General features: G+C 37.0%; 5 protein-coding genes across 7 annotated transcripts; 2 read left to right on the top strand and 3 right to left on the bottom strand.

The window, feature by feature from the left end:
• Nucleotides 1-1,560: 1,560 nt before the first annotated feature.
• Nucleotides 1,561-5,607, bottom strand: LOC149384209 (NAD(P)-binding Rossmann-fold superfamily protein). Its single transcript, XM_089628083.1, has 6 exons — nt 5,422-5,607; nt 4,167-4,382; nt 3,743-4,085; nt 2,761-3,041; nt 2,237-2,433; nt 1,561-2,169 (listed from the first exon to the last, which is right to left on the bottom strand). Exons 2-6 carry the CDS (start codon nt 4,354-4,356, stop codon nt 1,729-1,731), a joined length of 1,452 nt encoding a protein of 483 aa, XP_089484209.1. The 5' UTR covers nt 4,357-4,382; nt 5,422-5,607; the 3' UTR covers nt 1,561-1,728.
• A 3,050-nt stretch (nt 5,608-8,657) lies between these two features.
• On the top strand, nt 8,658-11,813 carry LOC149384210 (uncharacterized). The gene is made up of 3 exons (XM_089629383.1): nt 8,658-9,967; nt 10,059-10,453; nt 10,750-11,813. The coding sequence occupies exons 1-3, from the start codon at nt 9,238-9,240 to the stop codon at nt 11,518-11,520; spliced, it is 1,896 nt and encodes a 631-aa protein (XP_089485509.1). The 5' UTR covers nt 8,658-9,237; the 3' UTR covers nt 11,521-11,813.
• Nucleotides 11,814-13,846: 2,033 nt separating this feature from the next.
• Nucleotides 13,847-17,032, bottom strand: LOC149384211 (glycine-rich RNA-binding protein 3, mitochondrial-like). Of its 2 annotated transcripts, none has more exons than XM_089629605.1 (5): nt 16,858-16,878; nt 16,180-16,344; nt 16,015-16,083; nt 15,760-15,866; nt 13,847-14,549 (listed from the first exon to the last, which is right to left on the bottom strand). In XM_089629605.1, the coding sequence occupies exons 2-5, from the start codon at nt 16,331-16,333 to the stop codon at nt 14,172-14,174; spliced, it is 708 nt and encodes a 235-aa protein (XP_089485731.1). In that variant the 5' UTR covers nt 16,334-16,344; nt 16,858-16,878; the 3' UTR covers nt 13,847-14,171. The 2 variants fall into 2 exon arrangements, with proteins under 2 accessions (XP_089485731.1, XP_089485730.1); XM_089629604.1 differs by lacking the exon at nt 16,858-16,878 and adding an exon at nt 16,912-17,032 and having other exon boundaries at nt 13,848-14,549.
• Nucleotides 17,033-18,185: 1,153 nt separating this feature from the next.
• On the bottom strand, nt 18,186-20,868 carry LOC149384212 (glycine-rich RNA-binding protein 2, mitochondrial-like). 2 transcript variants are annotated; one of them, XM_089629456.1, is made up of 5 exons: nt 20,683-20,868; nt 19,919-20,075; nt 19,763-19,831; nt 19,480-19,586; nt 18,186-18,883 (listed from the first exon to the last, which is right to left on the bottom strand). In XM_089629456.1, the coding sequence occupies exons 2-5, from the start codon at nt 20,064-20,066 to the stop codon at nt 18,458-18,460; spliced, it is 750 nt and encodes a 249-aa protein (XP_089485582.1). In that variant the 5' UTR covers nt 20,067-20,075; nt 20,683-20,868; the 3' UTR covers nt 18,186-18,457. The 2 variants fall into 2 exon arrangements, with proteins under 2 accessions (XP_089485582.1, XP_089485583.1); XM_089629457.1 differs by having other exon boundaries at nt 20,656-20,773.
• A 1,813-nt stretch (nt 20,869-22,681) lies between these two features.
• LOC149384213 (uncharacterized) lies at nt 22,682-24,361 on the top strand. Its single transcript, XM_089627999.1, has 4 exons — nt 22,682-22,699; nt 22,817-23,719; nt 23,827-24,167; nt 24,352-24,361. Exons 1-4 carry the CDS (start codon nt 22,682-22,684, stop codon nt 24,359-24,361), a joined length of 1,272 nt encoding a protein of 423 aa, XP_089484125.1.
• Nucleotides 24,362-27,843: the final 3,482 nt, after the last annotated feature.

The following is a 27,843-nucleotide window of genomic DNA, read 5'->3' on the forward strand; positions in this document are numbered from 1 at the left end:
ATATTGCGTACAAAAAAAGTCAAAGTTTAACGAGAAGATTTTATGATTTGAAACGGTATTAATAGTGCCATAAAAGCATCTCTAATCTGATGTAATTTTTACACTAAATTTGATGTAACTTTTACACAATTTTTTTTTTTCTCGGATGATATTACACTATCTTACACTATAGAGATTATTCTACTAATATGTTTTTTTATTAGGCTTTTTAATCTAAGATACTTTTAGATTAAGTGTCTTAATTGTATTAGTTATTTGTAATGTCTAATTATATATATATATATATATATAATTGTATTTTATTCATTAATTATGTGTAACATATAGTATAAATCAATAATAATGATTTAAAAATAAAAAAATGTAATTAATAAAAGTGAAAATTAATAAATTTCATTACAAAGATAATACAACAGCTTTTAGGGAATAAATTAAAAAAACCATTAAAATAACTTAAATATGAAATTATTAATCAATGTCATTACACAAATAACATAATATTTTTTTAATTATTGGCTTAATTTAAGTAGTATTGAAAAAATTAATTTGAATTATAAATAAAGCTCCAAACAGTTAAAAATATATTGATTAAATTTGGATTAATTAAAACAATGCTTAAATATTTTGTGTGACCAATACATCAAATGAACATTGTTACACAAATTTAGTGTAACTCTATTCATTTAGTGTAAAGTTAAACTAAATATAGAGCTTTATATTTTTTACTCTATTTATAGAGTTTTGGTGCAATGCACCGGAGATGCTCTAATAATGGAGTTTTTTTTTTTTTTTTATGTAATTCATCATTATTTTAACAAAAAATTGGCTACGTCAGCCACCTAAACTATAAGAATTGTAAATTAACCAACTTTTAGTAAATATTTTGTAAATAACCAACTTGCATACGTGGCAGCCTATTAACTCAATTGACTTATATGTGAAGGATATTTTAGCATATTTGTCACTAAATATCGTTTTCTCATGACATAAATATCATTAAAAACACATTGTAAATGGATGATGTGAAAACGCTTTTCATTTTTTCGTACATTTGGAATAATCCCAAAATACTTTAACTGAGATTAACGAGAAGGATTATTGGTTATTATAAATAATGAAACTTCTTTTTTGAAAAAGGGAAAAATAAATCAATCGACTTCTAAAATAAAGGAGATTTAAATCTGATAATCAATCATTTTATGTCTTGAATTAAGTCTTGGATTTATATTTATTGTAGGACAATTAGGTGTCAATAGCCCACTCACCCTCCTTTTAAAAAATAGAATAAATTTCATTTTATTTAAAAATAGTCCACCATGCCGAAGTTGATTAAATTAACTGAACAGTTAATTTAATTAACTTCGATTTTGTGGACAATTTCTCTAGTAAAATGAAATTTGGGCTAGATTCTAAAAAAAAAATAGAGGATTGATTAGTTTCAACAAATACTAATTTAAAAAAAATAGTCTTGAATGTAAGTTTATTAAAACGTGTATAATGCGAATCCCACCAGTTAAAAATGCAAAAAACAAAATCATGCCCAATTGTACTTGGTGCCTGTATAGAATTGACATTTCTTGATATTTTATTTTATTTCAATGCCCTGACTTCGCCGTAGAATCAGAATGATTTCTATAGATCATAAACAAAAAAACAAAAACAAAAAACTTCTTTTAGAACAAAGCATTGATGTGGTTTTACATGAACGCATATATAGTCTCTCTCGCTCTACTTCTGGGGTCTCCTCTTAAGTAAAAATCGCAAGGAAAAGAACCCGAGAGCAAGTGTCTGCCAAAACCAACCTTTGGCGTTACGAGGGTCGATCCTCTTGGCCAGGAACCACGCGTGCACGGCTTCACCCACGTGGAGCATCGTCGCCAAAACAAAGATCGTCCTCATGATCCGCATCGACCCGAAAAAGAAGAACAAGCAAAATGCTCGAACAAAAGGAACCGGGCCGATATCGGGAAGATACGCAGCACAGAACAGCGTACTCATACCGATCACGGAGAACAGCCAAGCGTAGATCGTGGGTCCGTCCAGAGACTTTCTTTTCCTCTCTTGCCAATACGAGATGGTCGCAGCCATGCCCTCTCGGGGACTCACCAGCGGGACGTACCCGAGGTGATGCTTCGCTTTCAGGTACGAGAAATAGTGGGAAACGCCAACCTGTTGAGAAAGTCAGAAACCGAATTCCATTTTGGCAACAACAGAAAAAAAAAAAAAAAAAAAAAACCTTGTAAACTTCGGTAGGAAGGACGAGAGGCTGAGGAAGCCACCATTTGTTCAGCCACGGATACAACAAGCTGTAAATCCCCAAAAACACTTTTGCGATGAGGAGAGCTTGAGGGACGCCTATGGAAGTGGTCGGAAGTTTGTAATCAAGGCTCGCGAGGAGGGGTCGAATGAACTCAAAACTGTTGACCGGAGACCCTGCAAAATATTTAAGAGTCCATTAGGAAGATAGCCAACGTTTGGTAAATCTTATGTAAATAGCCACTTTCAGACATAAATCTTAAGTAAATAGCAACTTTTATATACCAAACGCTGGCTATTTACTTAAGATTTACAACTGAAAGTGGCTATTTACCTAAGATTTACCAAACGTTGGCTATTTAGCAATGTCAAACATTTAAATTTGACTATTTTTCCTAATTTTCTAAATATTTAATTTGGTTCTCCTTTTATCCTAAGATTTCATTGTTTCACTGTTAACAAAAATCAATCAGCGAGGAGTGGAGAATTAGAAGAAGTAATTACCGTCGGATACAAAATAGGCCTGGCCAGCAGCAACGAGGCGGCGATCTTCGTCGGGTATGTCGTCGAGAAGACCCATGCTTGCCATGATGAGTGCGAGAACGAGGTTGTCCACGTAAATCCAGTCGGATTTCACGGAAGAATCGCCGATCGTAAAAGGCATGAGGCCAAGCTTTGCCATGGAGACTATGCGGGGAAAGTGCCTTTCTTCGCCGGGCCCGTAGATGGCAGCGGGCCGAACGGCACAGGTATAAAGACGTCCGCTTCCGTGGCGCTCCTTGTTTCTGTCGACCGATATGATCAGACCACCAGCGATCGAAAGATAGACATAAAAGAAATAATAACAAAGAATCAAATTATATTTGCCATTTTTAGACTATGTGGTTGTGTCACTTTGCTCCTGATTAAAAAAAAATCATCCAATATAGTCCCACTAAATATAAATTTATCAGTATGGTCCTGTTAGTTATTGTAAAATAAAAAAGGGTCCAGTGGCTATCTAGCCATATGAAACGTTAGAAATTTTGAAATAGCCAACGTTTCGTTAATTTTTTGTAAATAGCCACGTAAATCTATTTGCACTATCAAAATAACCAAAAATACGGAGTAAATTTCTAGTAAATATAGCTATTCACAAAACATTTACAAAAGTTTTTTGCTATTTACGAAAATTTACAAAACGTTGGCTAAAACACAAACGCTTATGTTTATGTGGCTTATATCGCTAAATTTTTCAAATAAAAATGACCAAATTACTTGAATATTTTAAAAAAAACAACACTTCAGAATTAAGCTGACGCCATTTCAAAGCCAATCACGAAATTCAAAACCCGACCATAAAATGTAATCCAAAACCTCTAAATAGGTACAACTTTCTGTAAAAATTAACAAAGTGACACAACCACGGTAAACCAATGGGGAAATAGACAATTTACTAAAAAAAACAAACAATAATAAAAAGAAAAAGAAAAAAAAAGGTGTGTACTTGAAGGGGCGAGCATTGGCCTTGAGAACGAGCTGCTCAGCGAGGGACTTGCTCCGGGAGTAAGGATCGGGTTGGAGATCAATGGGAAAGTAGGGCAAGGCTTCGTTGCCGTTGAGAATCTCTCGGCCGCCGTAGACGACATTGTATGTGCTGACGTAAACGAGCCTCGGGACACCCAAGTCGAGGCAAGCGTCCACGACGTGGCAAGTCCCGTTGATATTGACTCGGTCAACGCGCCCCATTTGAAGCATCTCTTTCCCAGACATCCCGAACGACGCCAAGTGGAACACACAGTGCGCTCCTCGAACAGCCCTTACAACATCTTCTTTGACCCCAATATCGCCTATTCATTTCAGAATTTGTTTAGAACATGGTAATAACATTTGAGGCCTTAATGTATTGATTAGGTTTTTAGTGAGTTGACCTTGAACCAAGTGGACCCCGCGGTCGCGAAGGCCATCGGAGAAAGACGAAGATGAGCGGAGGTCGAAGGCTCTGACACGGCTCGCCCCTCTGCGGAGGAGTTCGAGGCACAGAGCGGAGCCCACGAATCCCAAGCCGCCGGTCACCACGAAGGTTTTACCTTCAATGCCTTCGTTCTCGCTGACATGCATTTCTTGCCTCGCCCGTTTTCTCAAAACTGTAGCAACCCCAACATAATGTTTAGAAGACTCAATAATAAGATACAACAATAAGTCTGTATCATCGTTTTCGTACATTATTTCCCGATATAATCAAATGATTTTCGTTAGTTCTGCAGTTTACATCAATTTTTAAACCAATCCGCATTGTGGGGTTTCTGAAAATCAAGCAGTGAAGTGATCATGAGGCTTCTTCGCTGTTTTTTTATGAATAAAATAAATAAATTTAGTCAATTCACATATTTGTTAATGCGACTCTAATTTCCCCTTTTCATTCTGACCTTAAAGAGGAGTTTCTACTTTGCTTGAAAAAGCTCTGCAGACCTTCAACAAACCAAAGAGAAGTTCGAAACTTGGAGCTCTAACAGTGCTCGGGGACATTCGAAGACAGTAATTTATGTTATATCTTTGAAGAAAAGCGTCTTTGTAGGATTACGGGATAGAATCAACTCTCGCATTTCCCTTTTGGCTTTCGTTTCATGCAATGAGTTCAGTGTATTTTTCTATCCAGTATGTAATAATGCATACTGGTCTAGCTTGGGTTTGGCCTGGTGCTCTATACAGTATGCAATTATGCAATTCAGATTTCCTTCAAAACGCCACAATATTGATAAAACTATGTTTCTTCCATCTTATTATTGAAAAAAACCGACACAATTCCTAAATTTTCTTACAACCCCTCCGGATCACAAAATGGTTAGAGAAACGCTTAAAATTCGGTTATGCGCAAAAAGAATAAAGAAAATCCGTTCAAATGATGTCCAAAAAGCTGGTTTAAGGAACCAAGCAAACTGTGGAATGATAAAGCCCGTAAAGTTTCTCAAAATCTCATTCGCCGTATACACGTCGATTCGAAGTTTGATCGTGTTAGCTTGGGAAATAATCCAAGACCAAATTCCACGCATGAGCACAAAGTCGGGGGAAAAAACGCAAACGCATTGAACAAATCGAATCAGACTCGTTCATCAAATCATCAAACAAGAATTCTGAATCTTCGTTCAAATCGATAAATGCAGATATAGGGACAGAAGATCTTGCCTCAGGAATCGATTGGATCTCAAAAAATGAACAACCAGAGCAGTTCGAAGGAGCGCGGCGGAGTGACGACGATAGCTCGGCGGTCGGACGGCGAATGCGAGCAGATGGATTCGCAAGGCGGCAATGGATCGCCGGGGATGACGAAGAGTGAGAGATGATTTGAACATTGACGAAACAGTATTGCCTAACTGTAATAGTAGTTGATGACTTGATGTAATAAGGGTCAATCAGGTAAATAGCTACGGTTTGACATTCTTACTAAATTTTACTTAAATAGTCATTTTATATATTTACAAATATAAATTTTAAGTAAATAGAAACTTTTATTTATTAGGTCACGTCATCTTTATGACTATTTATCTAAGATTTATGAAACATTCGTTGTAAAACAACTCCAAACGTTTTAATATTGTTTGAAAATTCGATGGAGAATTAGACAAAAGTATACAAAATAATCATTTGAAGTAAAATAACTACGAAGAAATTACCCTCGCGGCGATTTTGGACTACGACGGCCTATTTTTGTTGGGATATATTTTTTATTTTGTGTTTGTTTGTTTTTCTTGCTGATTTGGTTGTTTTTTGGTCTATGTTGGTGGTGAACACTTTATTTAATTGTTTTTTTTTTATTTGTTCGATTTTGATAGGAGACGAAATAGTCATCACCTCCCTTGCCGATCTGGGTTTTCTGTTAGATTTTGATCTATACACGCAGAAGAGTCATCTTCTGGGTTTTCTGTTAGATTTTGATCTATACAAGCAGAAGAGTCATCTTCTTTATGGTCATCGGAGCCCGATTGTTTGGATCTATCTATCAGCCGCTTTAGGTATTTTGAAAGAGTCTTATGTGTGCTCGATGTATAAAGTGCTATTTGATCTTTCGTTTGTTGGAAGCATGCACAAAATGAGCGATCAGTTGTACTTGTTTTAGATTCACTACGACTTAAGTATTTGGTGTGCCTTGTAAGATGCTATTCTCTTGTATTTTAGGGTATTTTACCCAACTTTTAATAGAAACTCAGTGCATTTTCTCACCAAAAAAAAAAAAAAAAAAAAAATTCCCTCGCTAAAAATTATATTCTAATTATTCAAATATTCAAGAAAATATTTGGTGATGGTAAATATAATTGAACTTTTACTAGTTTAAGTTAATTTCTTAATTATTAGATACTTATACTAGAAGTTTTAACATAAAAAGTCTAAAATAATTATATATCTAACACTCCCAGTAATTAATACCATTTTAAACTTATTTAAAATACACTCCATCAAAATTAGAAAAAATATACAAAAATGACCTTCCGGTCGTCCCCACCACTCGATCAAGACCACCCGCCCGTCTCCACCACCCGACCAAGTACCTCCCGCCATGCCTTATGAGAAAAATTATAAATACTCTCTCACTCATAACTCAATATAAGGTTTTCTCGACTTGAAAAGAAAACTCTCGCTAGATCAATATTTCCTCTCTATACCTTATAGCGACGAGATGAGACCCCTCACCTCGACTAACGTTGAACGTCGGAATGCGCGTCGAGAGAAATCCATTCGGACCCCCTAATTCATGTTTCTTAATTCTCAGGTGAAGAACATGAAAACCATGGAAAATCGATGACGATGCAAAAAACGCAAAAACACGACGAACACAAAGACATGACAAAAAAACCGAAGGACTTGAAGCTTTTGAGATCCAAGGACTCAAAGGCGTGAAGATCCAAAGAACACGAAGACTCTACAAGATCTGGTGATTCAAAGACTCAAAGATCTAAAAGAGCGTGAAGAACACTAACGCATGAAGAGCACGAAGAACATGAAGGCTGACTATTGATGAAGTGACGATAAACCGGAATCTTTTTTTTTGGCGAGTCAAGGACGACGAGAATATAAGACTTCACCACACCCGAACCTACGTGCAATAATAGGGTCCGACCCTAGATCAAACCACAGGCGGTTCTAATAGCGCAATTGTGTTGATCAATGATACATCGATAGTTTAGAATTACGAAAATGATGATGCTCAATGAAAATACCGAGGAAAAAAATTACAAAAATTTGAAATACTATATCTCGGAAAAAGTTAGAGGCCAATAAAAATACAAAATGGAATTATGTTTCAAAGTGTAATTAAAGGGCGTTTGGTATGGGGTAATATGGAGAATATTTTTTTAGAATCATTTGGTTACATTATTTGATATGCAATATTATTAAAAAAAAAAAAAAGTCCGATATAATTAACTAAGTTATGAGATTAAATCAAAATAAGATAATCCAAACACCACAAAAAATATTACATCAGTACAACATTAAAAAGTGCTCATTTATCCTCTGTGGCAACTCAAACCTTTTTTTCTTTTGTGTTGTCTTTACTTTCTAGATTTAATTCGGTTGAATTTTGTTAAGTTAAGAGGAACTTGTACTCGGACAGCTCATGAAATTTATAAATGGGCGTTGTAGTCACAAGTTTCAAAATTTTATTCTCTAAAACGGGTTTTGCCCATTGTGCGTGACACTTTTACGGTAGAAGCCGATTTATAATGAGAGTTATTTGAGTATAATATAAATTTCGTCTTTTTACAGAGACCCATGAATTAAAATAACAATATTTTTGGATTTAACTAAATATTTTAACGAGGTTCTATTTAATCTTCCAAAAAAAAAAAATTGGTTTTTTGAACATGCTCATTTGTTCACCTACTTCTGAGTTCTGTCGTGTATAAAAAATGGTATGCATGATTTCTAAATAAAAAAAATTAGTGAGTAATTTTCTAATTGGGTCTAATTAAAATGAAAAATTAAAAAACTCCCCCTTTTTATTTTACCTTTTATTTGAGTGGTACTCGACGATAATTGACCAAACAAACATGTTTCGAGAAGATATAGAATCCAAAAATATTCAACTAAAATGAAAGATGGCCGTCCAAGGCAGGCCCACGAGATCAGTTTATTATTACCCAGAAACACCATTTTGGAAGCAATATCAGTTTTCTATATATTAACTAATTTATTATGAAAGGGATTTGAAAAATTCATTTATCCATCCTTAAATAAACTTAACCTTAGTTTTTTAATAAACGATATCGAATAAATAGACATATAAGCGGTAAGATGAAAATGACTAAACGAAAAACCTGTACCAAAAAAATAAAATGATTAAATAAAGAGAAAATAGACCGCAAACCATTCAAAGAAAAAGAGAGCACATTTTTTTGCAAATTTCCTCAAGAGAGCTATAGAGAAAAGAATTCGTGGGTGTGGATTTTAGACAACATTGTTTCGGGTCTAACTCTCTCTCTCTCTCACGGGATTTCTTTGACAAACTTATTACAGTTCTGAAAGAAAAAAAGTTAGCCTTTTTCGTTTCTGGTTCTTTCATTTTCCCTCGTTTTCGCTTCTCGGGTTGGTATGGGTTTAGAATGTCGAAATGGGTTTGGTTCGTCGATGGGGTTTTGCCTTCAAAGCCTGTCGCTTTTCTCTGATGGTACGGTCTGATTTAGTCATCGTATTGCTTTAGCACTCATTTTGTTCGAGTCTGATGTTAAAGCTCATATTCGCTTGTTTGTTAACTTGTGCCTGATTTTCATTCTCCGTGTATATCTTGGCTAAATATTTTATCTGGGTTTCATAACTCTAGGTCGATTATGTTCATGGCCTTGTTAGAGTCTATGCCGGTTTTCAAGTTCAGGCATTTTGTTTAGGTGATTTTCTGACCAGTATAGAATTGTAGGAACTTGAGATTTTTTTTAGGGTGGTATGAAAGATAGAAGAGTTTTACTATTGAGCTAATGCTTGTACTGGGAAAGAGACCGATCGAAAAAAATGGATTTTTGGCTAGTCGCTGCGGTTGCCGGGGCCGGGTATTTGTCCAAATACTGGCAGAGTATTTCGCAGGAAAACAAATCGTCACGCTTGTCTACCCGGGAACCCAATTTTCCCGAGCTGAATTCAACCGGGTGTCCTTTACGCGGTCTGACCAATCGGCCGAGGCAACGAAGCAATGTCGCTTCGGATATCACGTCGTCTTTGGAAGAGCTTCGGGGGGAAGATGAATTTTCTTTCACGGTGCTGAATTTGCAATCGGGTTTCTCTGGTGGTATCGATGAGCTTGAAGAGTATGAGAGCGGTAATATGTTACCGCCGGGCCTCGGTAACGGTGTTACGATGAATAGAAGCTCGCTGAGAACGAAAATGTCCCACGCACGCTCCGTGAAGCCCGTGAACTCGTTGGAGAGCTGTCTCATGGCTCAACTCTACAAGGAGCGCGGCGAATCGAAAGAGTACGTGCTTAGCTCCGTCCCATCGCCGACCACGATGAATATGAGGCCGTTGTTCGTAACGGACGGTAGTCGCGTTATCAGCAAATCGCGCCGAAATTCGTGCGCTATCGAAGAGAGCGAGATCTCCGAGGAAGCTAAGTATGTACACGGGGTTCCTTTGCTTGCGAAAATCGGGTCCGTGGATTGTCCAGCGAAGGCAAAAGCTAATAAGACCGGGAATGGACAGAAAGAAAAAGGGATGATCGACAAGATGGAATTCAATCGTCGTGACGGTACTATTTTTTTTTTTTTTTTGGTATTTATAGGCTTTCGTTTTATATATATGTTTTGTGGTTTTCTAAATATCCTGATTTTGCTGATTAGGTTCGTTGGAAGGGATGTCTTTACTCTGCCTTGGGATCTCTATCGGGATAATGGCTTCGTTCGTGACAAACAAACGAGAAGTTGACGAGTTAAAGGATTCGTTGAAGCACACTGAGAACTTGGTCACAGACCTGCAAGAGGAACTCGAAATGAAGGATTCGTTGACGGTGAAGGAGCTTTCTAATGAGAATAATGATACGACAAGCGATGGTTTTGTCTCCGAAAAGGCGTCGGAGTTCTTATCCGACGTAGTAAATGTCGATATCTCTAAGAAAGAAGAGGAAAGTTCAGAATCTATAAGTAAAATTGAGGCAGAGCTTGAAGCTGAATTAGAGAGGCTAGGTCTGAACTTTAACGCATCGACTTTAGAGAAAAGGTCTTCGGATGCTCATGAGGTATATTCATTTCTTACAGTAATTTACAGAGTTTTTTTTTTTGTTTGTCTTGGCAGTCTGCTTTTCCTATTAATTTTAGTAAGAGATGGATGTAATTGAACATGTTTGTGTAAATTAAAAGATTATGAATCTATTTCACATACCTTTTTTTTTTGCAGTCAAATTTTGAGATTTACCTCGTTGTTACTACCTTTATGGTCATGAGCTCGAGTCACTTCGAAGAATAAAATAATTAACATCGTAAATATGAACCGTGTCTAAAATTTCTGATATAAAGAATGGAATTTCGTACGCAGATTGACCCGGAATTCGGGTTGCATTTTTCGCAAGGTGAGTTAAGAATCGACGTGCTTGGGATACAAGACGTGGCCGAATCAAAAAGCGACAAGCACGGGGCTAGCACATCCACAACGCCCGAGGCCGCGAACTACGCGGTCTCGCCCAGAGAGCTTACCGTGCGCCTGCACGAGGTCATCCAATCGAGGCTCGAAGGCCGCGTAAACGAGCTCGAGATAGCGCTTCAGAACAGCCACAGGAAGATTCGGGTCATGGAATCCGGGGTTAAAAATTGGGGACCGCCCAAATCCAACGGCCGACAACTCAGATTCGAAAGCCCGGTCGCTACCGAGCCTCTGGTCGTCGATCTATACGGGGACGCTCTCGAGGCTTACAACGAGGCCCGCGAAGAGCTGATGAAACTGAGCGACTCCGACGAAGAGGATTCGCCGCAGAGGATCTACGAGGACATCCATTGCTCGGAGTCGTCGCACGGAGGAGTGTTTCGGAGTCTAGATGATGGGACGACTTTCGGATCCGCCGCTCGGAATGTTGAAATCCCGGAAGAGAAATCGGTGGGAGACCTGTTCCCGGGCAGTCTCGGGATTCGGGGCGAACACATTTCGTTGGTTCTCGGGTCGAACGACAGCACGAACAGCCGAGACGAGGTCAGCGACTGCGACGACGAGGTCGAGAGAGAGTTGATAAAGCAGATTGTGGAGAGAACTAAGAAAGGCTCATCGGTGGTCATTAATGCTCAAAGATTGCTGTCTTCAATGCAGGAAAATTAGCTATGGTGAAAAGAGAAGAAGACAAAGATAGTCCTGAGTTTTGCAATTTGTTGTACAGATAGAAGAATATATTGATTCAACCCAAACGCTAATGTCACTCTTATTTGTACACCATAACTGACTCTGGTATTGTGCTAGTCCTTATTGAGGCCTTGGTAAATTTCGGATTGATATTTTGAGGTCACATTTTTTTGTATATTCAGATTCAGCACCGTCCGGTGGAGCCAGAATTTGAGTTGGTATTATGTATAAATTTTTTGAGGGGGCTGAATTAGAAAATTAACAAAGGAAAATGTGGAATAATTTCTCAAAACATATAAATATAAATTAGTGAAAAAAAAATCATACGAAATATGCCACTTGAAACGTCGGGATTGCAAAATCGTCAACATTTGAATTTTTTTAACAAAATAGGTGGCAATTCAACCAAAATTTCAATCCCAATTATACCCTTAAACATGTAATTTATTAAAAAAATATTCAGTAATTTTATTTTTAGAAATAGTAGTTACATTTTATTTGCTTTTACTTTGAATTTCTTATTTCTCTCTCACTCGATGCCATTTCCATCAGAATTTCAATTCTGGTACCCTCTTTTAAAAAGACATCAAATAAAATACTCCATGAAAAAAAAAGGATTAAGACCATGAAACCCTGATACAAAACGAATCACCACAAATCAAACAAGGCTCACGCTCGAGCACCGATTTCTTATTATTTCAGGTATTGTTTTGGCTCATCATTTAATTGTTCTGAGAACTGGTCGTATTTCTTAGACTCCGAGGCCTCATTTTTAGTTGCATCGAGTTCGGGAAAAAAAATTGTTACGTCATTTTGATTACAGTGTGTGTTATTATTAAGAACTGATGTATAGTCTTAAGAACTCGTGTGTTGTGAAGTTAAACTATATAAGATCAAGAATCTCTAATTGAAATTAAGTAATTTTTTTCTTCTTAAAATCTGAATTTTATTTATGATTAACAATTTTCAACTTATTGACCTAGCTTGCTTCTTGGACCTTGTCATTGTTAATGCAATTTAGGGATTGCATAACTTGTACTTGACATTTCTATTTTAAATATGGTTGGAACAATCAGTGAACAAAAGACAAGATATTTGAATACGTGTTCTTGAGTTTAAAATTCGAATTGATGATATGTTGTCACTTTCATCTCTTTTTTTCACATAATTTTGGTTAATTCAAATTGTTTATTTTGGTTAATTTGACACATAATTTTGTTGAATCTATGATCTCCTTTTTTTGCAACCCGTCACTTCTTTATTTTGGTTAATTTGACATATAATATTTGTTATTTACTGAAATTAATCATTATTCACTAAAATTTACAGATATTAACAGTATCACCAAATTTTTAGTCTTGCTCGTCAATGGTGTTGAGAGAGAGAGAAAGAGAGAGAGAGAGAGAGAGAGAGAGAGAGAGAGAGAGAGAAGAAGAAGAAGAAGAAGGGCCAATAAATGAGTTTTATGGTCAACTCATTTAATGTTTCATTTTTTTCAATTATGAAATGTTTAATTAAGGGTATTTTAGATATTTAATCCTACGTAACTTCTGTTAATGGCTATTTTACAAAATTAACAAAACAGTGACTATTTAACAAAACTCAAGTTCGCTATTGGCTATTTAGCTATAGAGCTCCAAAAAATTCCTAAATTTTTTATCCAACTTATCCTGCTAGACCAATGAATAAAGAAAAAGTTTGAGTCACGACAAAAGCAAAAGTAATTTAATAAGTTAAGAAATAAAATTTGTCGATGGCAAAATCTTGTTACAATCTCAATGAAAATATATATACATGCCGACCAGAACACGCCGACTAGAACTTGCTGACTAGAATAGGCAGACTACATGAATATCTACGCCGATTTATATGTATAACAAGCGAATCTAGTTACAATAAGAATAATAAATAAATGTCGAGGGTGTTAATGATAGGTGAGAAACATAGCAAGTGTCCATTCAGAGTCTCCCGTTTTCCATCTTCTTGCTTGCCTTTTATGGAGTTTTATTTCGATGATCTTGGGTTGATTAGACCCTTGATTTACCAATTATATTCTGATAATCGTCAAGTACAGTTAGCTAGATAATAATTGTCGAGTTTATGGTCAAAACGGTTATTTTGTAATTGCGTTGCCACATTTATACATTCAATTGAATATTTTTTATTTAACCGCTAGCTTTTCCGATATTTCTGGCGTGTTTTCGGACTTTAACTTATGGTCCTAGTATTCAAATCTTTTGGTCCTCAGTCCTCTACTCAAACCTTTCTTTTGACACTTAAGTACGAGTATTAAATACCGATTAGAATATTACATTTAAATACTCAGAAAATAATTAGAAAGACAAGTGCGTACAAATATACTAATTAAAATTTACATATAGTACATGTTGCTTAAAAAAAAAAAAAAAGTGTTCCGAAATAAGCTGGAAAGGACACCAGAGACCACAACTCCCCTTCGAGATCCAATTATTGAGTTCTGGAATTCGTTTCAACAACTCCGTGATTGATAATATCTGCGCATTGAGATTTGGCATCCAATGTCCAAAAATGCCAGAACAAACATTAAACAAAAAAAAAAAACCAGAGAGAAAGGTTTTAAGGATCTATGGGCAGCACGGTCCAGAACATGATCAAGCTCTTTTGCCAAAGTCGGAGTCGTCGTTGTCCTTCCAGTTTCCATCAGCATTCGCATCAGAGCCGCCAGAGAGACCTTCATTCCCACCAAAACCATCATTTCCGGCGGCTCCGTTGTTGTAACCCCGGCCGGAATTATCGCCATAACCACCACCGGAAGATGCTCCGCTGCCATAGCTATCACCGCCATAACCTCCACCACCCCTGCCTCCATAGCCACCACCACCATAGCTTCCACCGCCACCACCGTAGCCACCGCCTCCATAGCCTCCACCACCATAGCCACCGCCGCCATATCCTCCGCCGCCATAGCCACCGCCACTAGCACGCCTGTCAGTGGCATAATTCACCCTAACGCGGCGACCCTGAAACTCCTGCGAGTAAAAGCTTCACCAAATAAGTAAGATCTGACATAATGATGCTGAGGATTGGCTTGACCTACCCACCCACATACTGACACTCATCGGTTATATACGTATTAGTGTTCCAACCTTCTTTTCCTCGGGGAAATCGTTGGTTATAATATAGGAAAAATGGTATGAAGTAGCCAATTCAAATTATGACTTTTGCAAAATAGCCATAATTTCATTAGGTGTAGCAAAATAGCCAATTGAGAGTATTAGGACTTTCAATCCTGTCTCGATTAATTTTAATTCAGCCTACATATAACTTATATTCTGTCTTTATAGTTCGTTGGGATTAAATTTAATCCAGCCTACATTAATCTTACTTAGGCTAGTTTGCTTATAGTTGGTAAACTATGGTTATTTTGCAAAAGTTTAAGTTCTATTGGGCTATATAACCGCTCGACCCTATAATATATATCCTTAATCATGGAGACGAGTTTCCATGTTATTTCCTATTACGATTGCTTGTCCCATACATACTTCTTTCGCTTTTAAAATATGCACGTCGATGTGTTGCATGTCATTTCAAAAACATGTAACACACAGGTCAGATTTGTTTTAGACCGAGATCAGCATGTTACTAATATATAAATGGTGATTTAGCTAAATAACCAATTTAAAGTTATGGATTTGCAAAATAGCCAAAATTTGTCTAAAATTAGTGAAATAGCCAAAACTTGCAATAATCTTATTTCAAAAAAAAATTTTGACCCCATGATTAATTTATTTGAAAAAAAATTTAATCTTGGGCGTAAAAAAAAATTTGAAAACGTAAATTTGGCTACTTTGCTGAAAAATTATAACTTTGGCTATTTTGCTAATCAATAAGTTTCAAATGGCTATTTTGTATAATTTTTCCATATATAAAACCCACACCTTGTGCACTACAGCCAAAATAAGCTCTTTTTCCAGACATTAAATCTTAGTTTTGGCTGCATATTTTGTTGATTGTCACATCACATAAAATATCCCATAAATGTTAAAACAAGACAATACTATTCGTAGCTTCTTCATATATAGTCAGAGCTGAGTTTCACAACTCCAAAACCATATAATGGCAATGAAGTGGTTCGATTTTACCGGGTTTCAAGAATTTTAAGAAACAAACACAAAAATCATTTTGCACACTAAAAACATATTTAAAAATAAAAATAAGAGGGCCTTGTATAATCAGTACCTGCCCATCTAAGCTCTGGATGGCACTGTTTGCCTCATCGCCAGAAGTGAATGTGACAAATCCAAAGCCTCGGGATCTACCAGTCTCGCGATCCGTCACTATTCTTGCTGCAAAATATTTCGTGTCAACAATAAATCGTTTAACGCAAAAAAAAAAAAAAGCAACCAGCTTACATTTATCAAATACTAGCACGGTGCTAAAAATTAAATTAATGAATAAAACCTATAGAGATATGGGGTGACACAACAGACCTACCGTCGATAACTTGACCGTATTTTGAGAAGGCTTCACTCAGTTCATTTTCACCCATCTGGTACGGTAAACCTGTGAAAAATGAAATCCGAGGGATCTAACACGCAAAAACAAAAACAGAACGATATTCTAAAGCCCGAAGAGAAAGCGCAAAGTATATAAGTGCACCTCCTATAAAGACTTTGGAGCTTGGCGTGGAAGAGCACATGCATCGTAGTGCTTGAAATGCGGAGAGTTTCGCGGGAGACACTTCAGAGCCGATTGTCTTAGTCTTACTAACCGACTGCCTCAAGATATTCCCAAATTTGCTTAAAAAAGCCATTGCCACTCAACCTGAAAACAGAACAGAACAATGACAATAGATATAAAGCGCCTTTACCAAGTTTATCAAAGAATGAGAGTTTATCAAAGAAAAAAGAAGCCTAAGAAAGATCCTCATTTTCAAATAAGCAAATGAAACAAACCTCCGGAGAGACATAAAAACACCAAGAATCGATGAACCCAATCAAGAAATTTCCACCTAATCTAATGCATACATATATAAAAACACACGAGTGTAATCATAGCCGTAATCTGACTCAAAGCCTCTTGATTTTCACGTTCTTCGGTTTCACGTCATCGTAATTGATGAAGAACAATAATTACCACGAGAACAAAAATGGCTGGCCATCTCGGAGTCAAAACCCTAGAAAGATAAATGAACAACCGTGATAAAGAAAAACCAATAAATAAATAAATGCAATCATGAACTCATTCTAATCAATCAAGAAATCGGAGTCAAAGCCCTAGAAAGAGTAATGAACAACAAAATTAGAAGAAACAACACCATAAAAATAAAAAAAATACAATCATCAACTAATTCGAAACGGTCGATGAATGGTATCTCTGAAAACATGTCACCTTTGTGAGTGAATCTCGAGCTTCGCTTGGTTCAAACTTCAAAGACCGTCTAAAACCCGAACACGCTTCTGATTTCGAAAAGGGTTTTACCCGCTTTTAAGTTCGGGAAGATATCCAATGCTTCTATGTATTTAAATCAAATTTACCATCCTTTCAACCAAAAAAAAATCAAATTTACGTTTATACCTTCTTTTTTACGGTTTATGTTACACTTCTCGTGTACTTGTTTGTTGCTTTTAGTTTTAGGAGGCATAAGTCGTGATATATTAACTAAGTGTCAAATTGTTTGATCCAAAAAAAAAAAAAAAAAAAAATTTGCAAAATAAGATTTTCTTCATATATTGTCATATTTGTGTTGTACTTTGTCATAAAAAAAATGGGTAATTAAACCAGTAGTCCAATAGTTCACTCTCTTCTTAAAAAATAGTCCAAGTTTCAAGTTAATTTAATTAACTGAGCAATTAATTTAATTCACTTCGATATGATAGACTATTTTCCTAATAAAATGAAATTTTGGTTAGATTTTTAAAAGAAATTCGGAGATTGACTAGTTGCAACAAATATTTGTAAAAAAAATTAGTAAATATAAGATTTTCTTCATATATTTGTCATAAAAAAAAGTTAAATTTAATTTGCTTCAAGTGTTTTTAACCAAATAGGACAAAGTTTATTGTCTTCTTCAAAAACAAATTTGTAATATTTTTTTCAAGTTTTCGACCAAATACGAAGAAATATGACCAAGGTACAAAAAATCGACTACATTATCATAAAGAAATTATTAGCATGCATCGAAAATCATTCGAAAACGTGAAGTATTATTTTGAACTTCTATAAATTTTGCTTTTTTAATCAAACAAATTTTGAATGTCAAGAAAGAGACCAAATGAAATGAGGTAGATAAAGATCTGCATTGGTTTTAGGGGTAATGCCCCCTTTGAACTTTTAAAAACTTGATCTTTTGTTGCCGACTGTAAAACACTGACAAATATTATGGTGATCGTTACCCTGTATTATTGGTATTTTAAAGATAATTCGGACATAATTTTTTAATTTTTGACAGATTTAGATTTTTATAAAACTTGAATTGACAGGTTCAAGATAAACAAAATCTTCAAACATAGACCGTTGAAGATTTTGTGACAAATTCTTTGTTCATAGTCCCAAAATGCAATGACCATTTGTGGTTGTGAGTTGTGACAAAAAACAACTCTGAACAACAAATTAATAATCAAAACAATAGGTTTTTCACTTCTATCTACTGCTTGAAAGAAAGAAAAAAAAGATGAGATTATGAAATTAGTTGTCAGGAGATCAGGCGTTACGACTCCCATTGAAATCCAATTATTTCAGAATTTCAGTTCTATATCAGAGAAAATGACCGGCTTTGATATACTGCATCCAACATCATAGGTACCAAAAACAACAAACTCAAGTAACTTCCACAGCAAGAAGGAACACTAAAAAATAACCTAAAAAAAGCAGAGAGAGAGAGATTGTTTGTTTAAGAATCTATACGCAGTACAGTCCTCAGATATGGCTTCAATCATCAAGCTCTTTTGGCAAAGTCGGAATCGTCGCTGTCCTTGAATCCTCCATCAGCATTGGCACCAGCGCCGCCTGAGAAACCTTCGCTACTCCCACCGAAACCGGAGCCAAAGCTGTCGTTTCCACCGGCTCCGCCAGCTACGTTGCCGTAACCGCCGCCGGAGTTGTCTCCGTAACCACCACCGGAAGCTGGTGCGCTGCCATAGCTATCACCGCCATAACCTCCACCGCCACTGCCTCCATAGCCACCACCACCGTAGCTTCCACCGCCACCACCGTAGCCTCCGCCTCCGTAGCTGCCACCGCCACCTCCGTAGCCTCCGCCGCCACCGTAACCGCCACCGCCTCCGTAGCCGCCACCGAAGCCTCCGGTGCTAGCACGCCTGTCAGTGGCAAAGTTCACCCTCACACGGCGACCATCAAATTCCTGCAAGTAAAAAAAAAAAAAATCACCAGGGTAAGCAAACTCTGTGATGATCTAACGCAGAGGACGGGCTTCACTTCAAACCCATCAGTATATAAATACCATTTGACATAAAATGAAAATGTCTCACAAAATACCATAATCGTTCTTTTTCTTTGTTACAGTAAATATTACCAAATATTTATATGTCACTTCAAAGTTCGAAATTTAGTTGTCTAAGTTCAAAAGCAAAGGAAGTATGATGATAATATTATGAATTAGATACACCTAAATCAGTTGGGACATTTGCTGCAGATATTTAATCTTTGTTTACCTGCAGACTTACTAGGCTAAGAAATTATGGTAAATATACACTATAAAATTATCTATATTGTCGTTTCTCCAAGATTACCTGATCTTGATCCCTCCAAGCCATATCGGCAATAAAGTTTATCCGATATTAACGAGTTTTGTTAATTTTCAGAAGCAACCATATGCACAAAACCCATTTTACATCATCAAAACATAACAAAGTAGAGGGTCAAAGTTTTTCCCATCCACAGGGTTTCAACAGTTTTCAGAGGCAATATATGAGCAAAGAAAAAAGATATAATTATTACCTGCCCGTCCATGGCCTGGATGGCACTGCTTGCCTCTTCACCAGTACTGAAGGTGACAAATCCGAACCCTCTGGATCTACCAGTTTCACGATCCGTGATTACTCTTACTGCACAATTGACCGTGTTAAAAACGTAAATATACAAGTCAAATCTAACGTCTATGAAGCGCAATGGGGAAGAATTATACACAGATTGAATCAAGTAAAATTTATAGTCAGTTGCGGATAATGCCTACACACGGGTGATCTGATATCGAGAAAGGCAATAATAGCCAATGACCTACCGTCAACGATTTGGCCATACTTTGAACAAGCGTCGTTCAGTTCATTTTCGCCCATCTGGAACGAAAGACCTGGAAAAATGAAACCCAGGCGATCAAAACACAGGGACGAACTTGAAATTCCGAAGAGAAAGACCAACAAGACCATGAAATATTCACCTCCAATAAAAATTTTGGAGCTTGGTGTTGGGGAACACATGCACCGTAGTGCTTGATACGCAGAGAGTCTTGTTTGAGACACTTCAGAGCCCATTGTCTTACTTATGGACTGCCTGAGAATATTCGCAGCTTTGTTTAAAAACGCCATTGCCACAACCTGAAAATGAGCAATGACATTTATTATTCAAGACCCATTTCCGAGCTAAGGTATCTTATGAACCTGGAGACAAGAAATTACAACGAAAATAACCAATAAACCAAAGCTAAACCAGAAAACTTTATGAAAAACAATAAACAATAATAGTTCAACAGATCCACTTCAAATAAACCAATGGAAATGCATTCTAGGGCGAGGGAAAAACACTCGGGGTCTGAATCAGACGAACTTTTCACAATACAAAAAACTTACTTCTAGGAACACACTGGCGTTATCTTAACCGGAATCTGAAACGAATATAAGAACTCAGGACGCAACAAAACAACACGGCGAAGAGTAAAAACCCTAAAAATGATACATATATGTTCATTTCCTTCGCTTTCAAATCACCAAAAGCTTGATAATCAACAAACCGAAGAAGGATAAAAGATAAGAGGACAACAAAATGACAGATCGTCTCATCAATAAAAAAAAGGACTCCCAAGTCAAAACCTATGAAACAGAAATGAACAACGAAGGCGAAGAAGTAGGAATATAAAGTAAATTGGGAATCAGGAATAGAATCGATCGATGAAATTACCGCTTATAGGAGGATAGCAGTAAATACCTTGCAAATTAGGTTCGAACTTCGCTTGGTTCAGGGACAGTCTAAAACCCTAACAAGCTTCTGATTTTGAGAAAGGGTTTATGATAGTAGCGAGTGAGTTTATATTGATGTTGATGAAAATTTTGAGCCGTTCGATTCTGTCTAAGCGGTGATGACCATTGGATTGTATTAGCTACCTTGAGGATTTGGATAAATAGTAGGGAAACTTGATAAACCAAGCTTAGTATAGCATGTGTTTTGAAAATCAAACCATATTTTGGGTCCTTTAGAGAAACCAAGCATTTGTCCATGTAAAATGTCCAAATTACCCTTAAATTAAAATTCTTTTCAAAATCAATCCTTTATTTTCTCTGCACTCCCCTTCCTTCCCATTTCACGCGTGCCTTTCCCATTCCCGAACCATTTCAATTCAAAACCCAAAAAAAAAAAACCCGCTCATCCCGTCCCGCCCCAAATCCCTCGTTCTCTTCTCTTCTCTCTGTCGGTCATCCTCATGCACCCACGCCCATCGTCGTAAACCAGTCCAGCCCTACTATTCATTTCAGTCCTTCGTCGCCAGTCCAGCCGAGTCGCGAACCATCAGAGCCCTCCTCGCCAGTCCAGCCCTACTCGCCATTTCGCTCCGTGGTCGCCAGTCCAGCCGAGTCGCGAACCACCCTAGCCCTCCTCGCGAACCAGCCGAGCCCTCCTCGCCAGTCCAGCCGAGTCGTGAACCAAACGAAAATGGTGAGTTTGTTTTGGGTCCCATTGTTTTAGGGTTTGTTAAATTGAAATGGTTTCATAATTATTTAGATGACATTATTTGAGAATCTTCGATTATGACTTGTTAGGGTTGTTTAGAATATGTTTCGAAGATTTTGGGTATGAGGGTTTGAAGTTTTCGATGAATTTTTGGTGATTAAGATTGTTTTGATATGAAATCTTTGGTATTTTCGGTGTGAAATTTTGGGATGGGATGTAGTTTTGATTAGAGATTTTGGATTTTTTGGTTATGAAGTTCATAGCCGTTTGAAGGGATTTCGAAGATTTAAGTTTGCTTTGTTTATGTAATGGATTTATTTTTTGTAAACGATTTCAAAGTTTTCATTTAGTTTATGTGTTTGATTTCAGACGTTTCAGTTATTTTTTGTAATGGATTTTCAGAGTTTTCAGTTATTTTATGGAATGGATTTCAGAGTTTTCAGTTAGGTTATGTGAAGGATTTCATAGTTTGTAGTTAGTTTTTGTAAATGATTTCAGAGTTTTCAGTTATTTTATGGAATGGATTTCAGAGTTTTCAGTTAGGTTATGTAAAGGATTTCAGAGTTTTCAGGTATTTTTTGTAAATGATTTCAGAGTTTTCTGTTATTTTATGGAATGGATTTCAGAGTTTTCAGTTAGGTTATGTGAAGGATTTCAGAGTTTTCAGTTATTTTTTGTAAATGATTTCAGAGTTTTCTGTTATTTTATGGAATGGATTTCAGAGTTTTCAGTTAGGTTATGTGAAGGATTTCAGAGTTTTCAGTTATTTTTTGTAAATGATTTCAGAGTTTTCATTTAGTTTATGTAATGAATTTCAGAGTTTTCAGTTAGGTTATGTAAAGGATTTCAGAGTTTTCAGTTATCTTTTGTAAATGAGTTCAGAGTTTTCTGTTATTTTATGGAATGGATTTCAGAGTTTTCAGTTAGGTTATGTAAAGGATTTCAGAGTTTTCAGTTATGTTTTTTTATGGATTTCAGAGTTTTCAGTTATGTTTTGTAATGGATTTCATTTAGTTTTCAGTTATTTTTTGTAATGGATTTCATAGTTTTCAGTTAGTTTATGTAATGAATTTCAGAGTTTTCAGTTAGGTTATGTAATAAATTTCAGAGTTTTCAGTTATCTTTTGTAAATGATTTCAGAGTTTTCAGTTAATTTTTTGTATGGATTTCAGAGTTTTCAGTTATTTTTTGTAATGGATTTCAGAGTTTTCAGCTAGTTTATATAATGATTTTCAAAGTTTTCAGTTAGTTTATGTAAATGACTTCAGAGTTTGCAGTTATCTTTTTTTATGTATTTCAGAGTTTTCAGTTAGTTTATGTACAGGATTTCAGAGTTTTCAGTAAGTTTTCTGTGATTGATTCTTTATTTCGAACTTTTCTCATTTTTTTGTAGGCATCGAAGTATGAATTGTTAGTTCCCATCTGTAAGGAGTACAGTGGTCAAATAAGTTTCAGAGGCAGCGGGTTCTTGAAGGTAATAAGCACACGATTTATGGTATTCGGATTACATGCTAGGTTGAAGGACACACAATTTAGTTGGATCGATTCCCCTTCCGTTACGGGTTTCAACTTTAATGGTGTGATTATAGACCAACTTCTCCAACGACGCATCCAGCAAAGATGTCAGGATGCAATTTACTTTGGTATCGGTAAGAATCCTATCCGTTTCGGAAGAAACGAGTTTGGTTTGATGACCGGACTAAAGTTTAGTACGCTTCCATCAACGGAAGAATTCAAGAAGCACCTTTCAAGCAACCGTCTGTTGAAGACGTATTTTCCTGACCCCGAACACGTTGATGACAACGACAAAAAACTTCACAAGGCACCGTCTGTTGCTGATTTAGAGGCAGCTTTTAACACGTGCACGAACAAAGAAGACTTGTACAAGCTCGGACTGTGTTTGATTGTGGAAGGCATCATACGAGGAAAGGATAGTTGGCAAGGTATTTGGGAGGAGTTGTTAAGTATGGTCGATGAGCTCCCATACTTTATGGCGTTTCCGTGGGGCCACGTTAGTTGGGCTGCCACTCTCGAGGGGTTGCTAGCGACGGACCCGAAACACCTGCGTACCTTATACGAGAATCGAGGTAAGAAGCAGAAGAAGGTTCAAGACGCAAAGTATGCGGTCCAAGGGTTTCTCCCTGCGGTTCAATTTTGGGCGTACGAGGCCATAGAGTTTGTCGGTGTAGAGTATGGCAAGAAATTGAGCGAGAATAGCATTCCGAGAATGCTCAAATGGGTGAGCATGAAACAAGCAAGACAGAAGGGGTTCACAAAAAAGTTAATCCGACAAAGCGTATGTTTTCTAACTTTTTTTCTTCGGAGATTTTATGTACATTTTCAGCTTCATTTCGACATTTTCCAACTATTATGTATGATTAATTTCGAAGTTTTGTTTTATAGGTGGAGGCAACACCGACGCTTGAGCCTACCGATGGTGAGAAGAAGTATCTCTCCATACTCGAGAGACACCCATCTACTATACCAGAATATCCGGGTTACAATTCTGTTGTAGCGCACAAGAAGTCGGCGTACGTGAATGAAGAGGACGTTTGCCCACCGCGTGGAGATGAGAATTTTTCAATACTTGAACGACGTTTGAGTGATGTGGAGCAGAATGTTAAGAAAATGTGTAGGGAGCAGAAGCGCATGAGGAAGCAAATCATGAGGTGGCAAAAAGACACGACTGAGAAACTCGATTATTTGGTAAGTGTCGTCCCGGGAAGCGCTACACAAGAAGAGAGGTATCCATCGGAGAAGTTTCCACGGCGGAGGTCACCATCGCCACATGGTAATCTCTCTCAACTGTGAATTTCGAAGTTTTTAGTTTTATATTGTTAATGATTTCGAAGTTTTATGGCTTTTTTTATATACTGTTTCGAATATTAGTTATTAATTTTTGGTGTTTTGTGACATAATTTTTGGCAGTGGAGAATGATGAAGGTTTATTTTTTGACCCTGACGAAGCTGTTAATATTCATGATGAAACTTTGGACCCTCCGGATGATGATATCGGTAATGGTGAAGAAGAAGAAGATGGTGAGGAGGAAGACGATGAAGATGATGACAACGATGAAGATGATGAAACTTTGGACCCTCCGGATGTCAACGATGGAGATGATGACAACGACGAAGATGAAGACGATGATGACGAAGGGATGGCAGCCCCCGAGACGACAAGCAACGTGGCAGCCCCGGAGACGACAAGCACCGTGGCAGCTCCCGAGACGGCAAGCGAGACGGCAGCCCCCGAGACGGCAAGCGAGACGGCAGCCCCCGTGGCAGCCACCGAGACGGCAACCACCGTGAACGCCCCCGTGACGGCAACCACCGTGGCAGCCCCCGATGACGACGACGACTTCGTCAACCCTCCGACGAAAGAGACGGCAAGAACTGTGGCAGCCCCCACGACGGAAACCTCTGTGGCAGCCCCCGATGACGACGACGACGACTTCGTCAACCCTCCGGCGAAAGAATCTGTCCGTGTCTATGGTAAGTTCTCAATTTTCAAACTGCTTTGCCTATATTTCATGGTTTATGTTCTTTTTAATTATTTTATGTTGGATTGTGTAGTTTCGAAGAGAAAGAGCAAGCGGCCCATAAAGTATGATGATTACACTCCGTTGAACACAGCCAAACTGAAAAGCCTGAAAAAGGGGTGATGAACATTACTTTGATAGTGTTGGAGACTAGTTTTTTTGGATGAAAATTGGGTTTGTAATGTTTGTTGATAATAACTTTGGTAGTTTTGGAGACTAGTTTTTTGGATGATATTTTGGTTTGTAATGTATACATGAACCCGAAATGTCTGAAATCCTTGACAAAAAATTACTGAAATGTCTGAAATCATTGACAAAAAATTACTGAAATGTCTGAAATCCTTGACAAAAAAATTACTCAAATGTCTGAAATCCATTACAAAAATGAACTGAAATGTCTGAAATCAAACACAAACTAACTGAAAACTCTGAAATCAAACACATAAAATAACTGAAATGTCTGAAATCAAGCACATACACTAACTGAAAACTCCGAAATCAAACACATAAAATAACTGAAATGTCTGAAATTAATCACATAAACTAACTGACAACTCTGAAATCAAACATACAAAATAACCGAAAACTCCGAAATCAACCACATAAAATAACTGAAATGTCTGAAATCCATTATAAAAATTATCTGAAAACTCTGAAATCAAACACATAAAATAACTGAAATGTCTGAAATCAAGCAAATAAACTAACTGAAAACTCCGAAATCAAACACATAAAATAACTGAAATATCTGAAATCCATTATAAAAATTATCTGAAAACTCTGAAATCAAACATACAAAATAACTGAAATATCTGAAATCCATTATAAAAATTATCTGAAAACTCTGAAATCAAACACATAAAATAACTGAAATGTCTGAAATCAAGCACATACACTAACTGAAAACTCCGAAATCAAACACATAAAATAACTGAAATGTCTGAAATTAATCACATAAACTAACTGACAACTCTGAAATCAAACATACAAAATAACTGAAAACTCCGAAATCAACCACATAAAAGAACTGAAATGTCTGAAATCCATTATAAAAATTATCTGAAAACTCTGAAATCAAACACATAAAATAACTGAAATGTCTGAAATCAAGCAAATAAACTAACTGAAAACTCCGAAATCAAACACATAAAATAACTGAAATATCTGAAATCCATTATAAAAATTATCTGAAAACTCTGAAATCAAACATACAAAATAACTGAAATATCTGAAATCCATTATAAAAATTATCTGAAAACTCTGAAATCAAACACATAAAATAACTGAAATGTCTGAAATCAAGCACATACACTAACTGAAAACTCCGAAATCAAACACATAAAATAACTGAAATGTCTGAAATTAATCACATAAACTAACTGACAACTCTGAAATCAAACATACAAAATAACTGAAAACTCCGAAATCAACCACATAAAATAACTGAAATGTCTGAAATCCATTATAAAAATTATCTGAAAACATATGTCCGAAGAACTGGCAGTGGATGAAGGCGTACTTACATTTTCCTCCGAATCGGGAATTGAAACATGTGCATCCCATAATTTTGACTTCTTATGAGGCGTCGACGATACTGGCTCTGACATGGGAATATCATTATCATTCATAACCGGATCATCCTCACAATAGAATCCGCTTGCATCAAAATCTTCCTCATCATCGTCATCTTCATCTTCCTCATCATCACCATCCTTACCTTCCTCATCACCCTCTTCATCGCATGGCGCCTGAAAATCATTCACCTCGACGCTAATACCTAAGCATGCTACCTGAGAATTTGGGGTTGGTGAAACTGCCCTGCTTGGAGTTGTATCAAGAGCTGCATCAACAATGTTTCTTTTCACGGGGGTTACGCATAAGGAAATCCTCAGCTTGGATTGACCAGAATTCTCTAACATAAATGCCGTCACACTAGCGTCCGATGCCAAAATGAGAGGAGGCATTGGTCTTCCAGCCCAAACATATGCAGCTTCAAGTTTCAAATCGTATAACGACTCGTCGACACAAAAAGCTTCGTACATAGCGATTAATAGCTCCGCCGGAGATATGTCTTTCGCGAGTGCACGGAGTTCGAATCGCGATTCATTAGTATATTCCCATTTTGTACCTTTGTTCACCCAAGTACCATCAAATAAACAACATATATTAACGTTTGAACCTGTTAAGAAGTTAAAAATTTGAGTTTAAACGATATCTTTTCTGGGAATCGAAATCTTCGAAATGAAATCGAAATAACAACTATAAACTTCGAAATTACAGACAACAATTTCGGACTTTTTTCTGGATCCAACATGACGAACTCAAACTCTTTTTTTCAGGAAATCAAACAAATCTCTTACAAAATATCATCGAATTAGGGATCGAAACTTACCCATATATCTTCGGGTTTGCCGTGCGTTGGGGTTTGCGACGAGCGTGGAGATGGGCGTGCTTGGCTGTGGGCTCGGCTGGTTCGCGACTCGGCTGGAGGGCTCTGTTGGTTCGCGAGATTGCTGGACTGGCGACGACGGCTGAGTGGCGACGACGGCTGCGGGCTAGGGCTCTGAGTGGCTCTGAGGATGGTTTCTTTTTTTTTTTTTTTTTTTGAAAGGGAAAGGTGTTGTGGGCTGCACGTTTTTTTTTCTTTTGTTTTGGTTTCTGAATTGAAAAAGACAACTGGAGTGAGTGAAGGATTGATTTTGAAAAAAAAATTCATTTAAGGGTAATTTTGACATTTTACATGGTGATATGCTTGGTTTTCCTAAGGGAACCAAAACATGGTTTGGTTTTCAAATCACATGCTTTATCAAGCTTGCTTTATCAAGTTTCCCTTTGTATATTAGGGAGAGGAAAAAAACCGTACACATTAATTCAGACCGAT

This window comes from Urtica dioica, chromosome 10 (genome assembly GCF_054948205.1).
Source record: "Urtica dioica subsp. dioica isolate 48M chromosome 10, U.dioica_male_clone48M_v1_H2, whole genome shotgun sequence".
NCBI lineage: Eukaryota > Viridiplantae > Streptophyta > Magnoliopsida > Rosales > Urticaceae > Urtica > Urtica dioica.